This window comes from Octodon degus, unplaced genomic scaffold (assembly GCF_000260255.1).
Source record: "Octodon degus isolate 3935 unplaced genomic scaffold, OctDeg1.0 scaffold00043, whole genome shotgun sequence".
Classification (NCBI taxonomy): domain Eukaryota; kingdom Metazoa; phylum Chordata; class Mammalia; order Rodentia; family Octodontidae; genus Octodon; species Octodon degus.
Genome location: NW_004524619.1, coordinates 11,862,785 through 11,868,985, shown reverse-complemented (window position 1 = coordinate 11,868,985; position 6,201 = coordinate 11,862,785). Strand labels below are relative to the sequence as shown.

Below are 6,201 nucleotides of genomic sequence, written 5' to 3'. Positions count from 1 at the left end.
GAGAAAAAGGGAGAGAAGAAGGAAGGAAAGGAGGGAGGGAGGAAGAGGAGAGGAGAAGGGAAAGGAGGGAGGAAGAAGGAGGAGGAGGAGGAGGAAGGGAAGGAGGAAAAGCAACAAAGAAAAATGAAACATAAAGGGAGGAAGTGAAAGAAAAGAAATGCCACCACTAAGCAGCCCAGCAGCCCGGGGCTGGGAGGAGAACAGCGGAGGCCTGGGAGTCCTGCCAAGGAAGTGCCCTAGCAGGAACAGCAGGGGGGACCAACCTGCAAATAGACAGCGCTGGGGCGGGCACAGCAGGCTGGCCAGGCCTTGGACTCACTGTCACCTGGCCGCTGACACCCCTCCGGTCCAGGCAGATAGCATTGCTCTCATTTTACAGAGGGAAGACTCTAGGCTGGGGGGTGGGCAGCAGTACCCCAGTGTGCAAGCCACAGCTGATGTCTGTCTGGTCCCAAGATGCCCCCTCTAGCCCAGTGTCACAGCGTCACAGGCTGTTTGCTGCCTGGCATAGGTCCAGCACCACAAGCTGCATCTACAGGAGGGCGGCACTGAGGCAGTTGAGAAAGGGGGCCCGGGACGCAGACTTGGAGAGGAGGGAGTGCGGCATCTCCAGGGGTCGAGGGGCTTCTCCTTCCCAGGCTCCACCCCACACATAACTCTGATGGGCTTTCCTGGGGTCACATACTCACTTCAGAGCCAGTTACTAGGACATTGCAGAACTCTGATGGGCTAACTGGGTGACAGGGTCAGGGGAGGTGGGCTTCCCCGAGGAAGTAGTTTCTGCACAGACCTGAGGGAGGAGCAGGAGTGTTCAGGCACAGAAGAGAGGACAAGGGGCAAGTGTCAGGGCCCAGCGCCGTCGCAGAGCCTGGCTCACTCCCGGCCATCTTCCCCCGGCATACCCATCCTGGCTGCCATGGAGAGTGAGAGTTTTGGGATCCACACCAGCTGTGTGGCCTCAGGCAAGTTGCTTGCCCTCTCTGAGCCTTAGCTTCCTCCTCTAGCTAGTGGTTTAATCATAGTAACCTCCAAGACTGCATAAGCATCCAATTTATTCGGTCTCCAAATACCGTTCACTTCCTCGATGCCCAGGGTAGCCCTAGGCCTACAGGGCACAGGGCCTGCAGTGGGACAAAAAGAGCTCAAACACGTGACTGAACAGGGGCTGGGAAGGCAGGACGGAGGGAGAGGCGTCCAGGAGGTGGGAGGGGCAGCAGCACACAGCGCGATTCGGGTCAGCCCAGGCCACCCAGGTGAGCACCCACAGCCCGCCTTGTCAGGGGCTGGGGGCCAAACCAGGCATTGTAACCTGAACAGCAGGTTGCCACAGTCTCCCGCTGGGCAAGAAGGAAACGCTGTTTTCAGGCTTGGGTGGCTGCGCAGGGAGCTTTTGCCTCGCCCTGCGCCCCTGCCCAACTCTCCAGGTCCGTCCTGGATCCAGCTCCATAGCACCTACACCTGCGGGGAGAGCAGCCCGGGGACTTCAGGCACCAGGTGGGTAGCTGGGGATGACCAGGAGGGACATCAGGCTGGCCCTGCTCCTCCCCACCCCCAGCCTAAAGCCAGGACCCCAGCTTGGCATGGGCATGACAGCCGGAGGCCAGCATGCGCCCACGTGTATGCCCGCCTGCCGGCTCCCGCTATGTTCGCCGTCTTCTCTCTGGTATCCACATGCTCATCTGTGCTTTCCCTCTGTCTCTTCCTCCTTCTTCCTCCATCTTTGCTCTGTGGGACCTCTTTACACCTCCCTCTCACGTCCCCAACTCCACGTGACCCTAGCCCTGATGAGATCCCCTCTGTCCCTCTGCACACACTCTGTGAACGGCTGTGACTGTCTGGCCCCGGCCCTGCTCCTCCAGCCTGCTGTCCCCAGTGATCCCAGCCCTCCACCTGCCAGGGACTCTACAGAAATTCCTTCACACCTCATCCAGAGCCCGCACTCCTGGGCTGTCAGTCTCATCCCCAGCACAGGCGTAGCCTAATAGGCTTTTTATCTGACAAAATTAAGTTGGTAACTTGAGTTTTAGGAAGTTAAAGTTTTATAAACCCTTGCCTGGTAATCTCAGTCTTGGGAGCTGGGTGGAGAGTCGGGCAGCTGGGAGCACTTTTACAGCCCACAGAAGGAAATGTGCCTGCATACTGGCCCTTGTGGGTGCTTAAAAAGGGGAGGAGAGGCCGAGAGGCACACCCAGGGTGGAGGGCAGGTGGCAAAAGCCCAGTCTGGGGTCCCAGGCCCAAGTCCTCAGTGGCTGGGCTACCGAGGCCTCATCTGTCGAGAAGAACCCTTAGGATGAAGAAGATCCAGGGGTGGGGGTGGGGGGGAGAAGAGCTGTGGAAGCAGGATCGCCACCATCAGGGAAGGGCCTGAGGGCAGGGCTACCTGGGGCGGGCTGCAGGAGCCCAGACCCACCGCACCACTGCCAGCGCCTGCCCTCCCCTCAGATTCCATGGGCGGATGGGGGCTTCTGAAGCTGCTTAAGCTCCAGCCACGCCAACACGTGGGGGGACATGGCGGGGAGGTGGTGCAAGCGACGGCCCTGGCCCTGCTCAGGGCTCAGGAAGGAGTAAATTTCAGTTTCTTCTCTCCTGAGACAAAAGTCCTGGCCATGGGACCCATGGGGAGGTCAAGGCTTCAGTAGTTGGAGCCCTGAATCCTTTGAAAGTTGAATAACCTTGGCTTAACCCCCATAAGCTTGCCTCATCCCTAAAAGATGGGTGGTAGGTAGGCAGGCAGGCAGGCAGGCAGGCAGGCAGGCAGACAGACACAGAAGTACGGAGTTACAAAGCTACAGAGATGCAGACCACCTAGCACCAACTTAATGTAACATGTGAGTTCTGATTACTTTTTATTTTGGTACATCAACAAAAATCACTGAGGTTCTGCTCCCATTCCCTGATGGTTTTACTGGGCTAGGTAGGTCCATATGTCTTGGCCAGCTGGCTAGAGGGAGGGAAGGAAAGAAGGAAGGAAGGAAGGAAGGAAGGAAGGAAGGAAGGAAGGAAGGAAGGAGTAGACAGGTAAATGGATGGATAGATGAATGGATGGATGGATAAATGAGTGAATGAATCAAATCATCTATCTCAGTTACTTTTCTCATAGCTGAGAGATAATGCCTGATACCTAAAACTAAAGGAGGAAAATTTATTTGGCTCATAGTTCACAGAAGTTTCAGTCCATAGTTGGCTGGCTCCAAAGCAGGGTGACATGGCAGAGGGGCAGCCCAGAGGAGAAATAGTTCATGGCAAAGCAGGGTAGGCAGAAGGCAGCAAGCAGCAACTACCTCTCTGTTTTATCCCTTCCAGGCCACCTACCCTTTGGGGATTGCCACCGGTATCCAAGGTGGGCCTTCCCATTCACCACACCCAGATCTATGCCAGACCAGTCCGTGAACTAATTTTGTAATCACACACCCTTAATCCCAGCATCAAATACTTAACCCACACATCGCACCCTACATCCAACCACCTATGAATAGCCCTACCTATGACCACATGAGGTTTTGAGGAGACGCCTAGACACCAGTCACAATATCATCCAAGAGGCAATGCTTGCAGACTGCACCTTCCTCTACTATTGAATTGCTGCACTTAGAAAAGGTGTGGTGATTGACAGAAACCTCCGGAGCCATGAATGAAAGGGAGGTGAAGACAGAGGACAAGAGGAGCGAGGAGCCCAACTGGAGGGATCATGGTCGCTGCCCCTCTGTGTCTCCCTCTCACACTCTCCAGCCCTATGTGGCCCCAGCCCTGAGGGGACCCGCTCTGTCCCATTGCATGCACTCTGTGAATAGCACTGTACATCTGACTCTGGCCCTGGTGCTCATGCTGAGGCTGACAGAGCTGCAAAGGAACAGCTTCACTCTTGCTCATGTCCAAACACCAGGTGCCCTTTCCAATTTGATTTTTTTTTTCTCCTTAGGGGAACACGGACCCTGAGCCACACTCTTCACCTGGACAGGATGAGAGTGTCAGGTAGGACCTGGTTCTGAGGGTTCTCACAGTGGGGCTCTGAAATTCATTTTGGAGTCACTTTCTGTCAGCAGGAGCTGTCCATCCTGGGCTCAGGGGCATTGGTGTCTCTGTTCTCCAGTGGTCTGGCCAGGATCCTAGAAGGAAACCAAACCAGGGGCAGCTGGAAGAACAAAAGAGGCGACTAGGCTGCCTCTAGGCTGAGGGCTGGAGAGGTGCTGGAATGATGGCCCAGCCTGTCAGAATTATCTGGTGCATAATCTGCCTTAGTTGTTGTAGACCGAGGGGGTCTGCAATCTCCCAAAAAGTGTAGGGCAAAGGCTAAAAAAAAGAGGCAAATGGAATGATACAGGGCTCCTGGAGGACCAAAGCCCTCTCACGGAATTCCAGTTCTCTCAGGGCTAGGACAAGATCCTCTCTGGGTGGTCCATATTTATTTATCAGAACAAGGGAGGGCGGTGCTCAAGAGGGGCAGAACCACCCAAGACTTCTCCAAGCAAGCTATCAAGTTCATCCCCCAGGAGTGAGATGCCCGAGGCTCCAGGCCATTTATCTAGTCGAGGTTGGATCCAGCAGTCCTTGTCTTTTTTTGTGGTACCAGGTATTGAACTCAGGACCCTGCACTTGCCAATCAGGCACTTGCACCACTGAGCTATCCTCTCCCCGGCCCTTGTCTTATCCTTTGAGGCTTCATGGTACAGACAGGGAAACTGAGGCACCAAACATGAGATGCACACACACTCCACTTTCCTTCCCAAACAGCTCAGAACACAGCAGCACTGGTTTCGGAGTCAGCTTACTTCTCTCCGGGGTTCCAACCCCGCTTCTGTCACTTGCTAGCCCAGTGAGCACAGGGAAGTGGCTGCCTCCTGTTTCCTCATCAGTAAAGTGAGGGGAGTCAGTAGCACCAAGCACACAGGCCAGTATGAGGATGAAGGGAGGCTGCGTGTTTGACCACTTTTCACTCACCACCTGGCATGCCACGGGCCGTGGGAACTGAGGCCCAAGGGCAAGTCAGAGTACCCAGGGCTGCCCTGAGTTCTGAAGAAGCGGCATGAATCCAACATTTCCGGCTTTTGGGGGAGTGATGGAAAATGTGGGGGCCACCCTGCCACCCCAAGTGACCCTGAAACCTATCTCCTATCAGTAACTCTAATGCCCTCCCAACAAGTCACGACCTCAGGGCCATGGGCATCACCATAACCATCCTGCGACTGATGGATGCCCACTCAGGAAGGCTGAGCTCCTGCCTAGGTTCACATAGCTGCTCTGAGGCCTGCACATGGCCTGCTGGCCCCATTTCTTGTGCCTCGGGCCTGCAGCAGCTGTCAGGTCCTTCCTCCAGCTGCTTTAGCGAAGCCCAGCAGGAACAAGCATCTTGAACTTGCCCACAGGCCTGCTCCGCCTCTCTGCCCTCCTCTTCACCTTGGTGGCCACGTGGCTCTTCCTCCGCAACTCCATCGGCCTCAGCACGAAAACCATCCGTCTGCCACGATGGCTGGGTGAGTGGGTCCCTCAGCCCAGTTTTCTGTGGAGAGGGGACACCTCCCTCTCTGGGCCTGGAGGCATGGCCCCTGGGCACCTGCCCTCCCAGGCACCCCTCCTCGTCACTCTGTCCACCTTGTGAGGACAGAGCATGCGAGAGGAGCCCCAGGGTGTCTGGGAGGCTGGGGCCAAGGGCAGCAAGGGGTTCCAAGGCCCTGAGCAACACATGGGCCTGTGCCTAGGAAAGACAGAGAGGGGATGGGTCGGGGAAGGAAGAAGAAAGCAAATGTCTGCATGCATGCTGGGGGCTTCCCCTGAGCTTGCTGTTCCCTCTGCATAGAGCCCTTCAGGCAGAGCCCTGGACCTGGGCCTTCCTTCCGTCTCCGCTCATGTTCACCTCCCCAGAAGACTTCTCCGACCTGCCCAGCCTCAGTCATGTTCATGCCCCTCCCTCTTGTCCATCCTGTTCCCTCAAAACACCACCACCACCCCGACAGTGCTGTTTAGGTCTTTCTTTCTTTGGCTGATGCCTGTCTCCCTAGAATGTGAGTTTTCTGGAGGCAAGGATTTTATTTGGTGAACATTTATCCCACAAGCACATGGCCTAGAGCAGATGCCTAAGCATTTGATGATTGTTTTTTAATTGGAAGAATAGATGGGTGAGTGGGTAGATGGAGAGATGGAGGAATGGATGGATGTAGATGATGGATGGATGGATGGATGGATGGATGGATGGATGGATGGATG

General features: G+C 55.7%; 1 protein-coding gene across 5 annotated transcripts in view; it reads left to right on the top strand.

Annotated features, from left to right (window-relative positions):
* The window catches only part of Fam3d (family with sequence similarity 3 member D), a 27,779-nt gene that overhangs the window by 5,897 nt on the left and 15,681 nt on the right, over positions 1-6,201 (top strand). For 4 of the 5 annotated variants that reach the window (XM_004631699.2, XM_023715757.1, XM_023715756.1 and 1 more), the window contains exons 2-3: positions 3,920-3,972; positions 5,364-5,471. In XM_004631699.2, coding sequence (XP_004631756.1) covers positions 3,960-3,972; positions 5,364-5,471 — 121 coding nt within the window. In that variant the 5' untranslated portion in view covers positions 3,920-3,959. Of the gene's footprint in view, positions 1-1,402; positions 1,495-3,919; positions 3,973-5,363; positions 5,472-6,201 lie in introns of those variants that run through there. The other variant, XM_023715758.1, reaches the window with a different exon arrangement.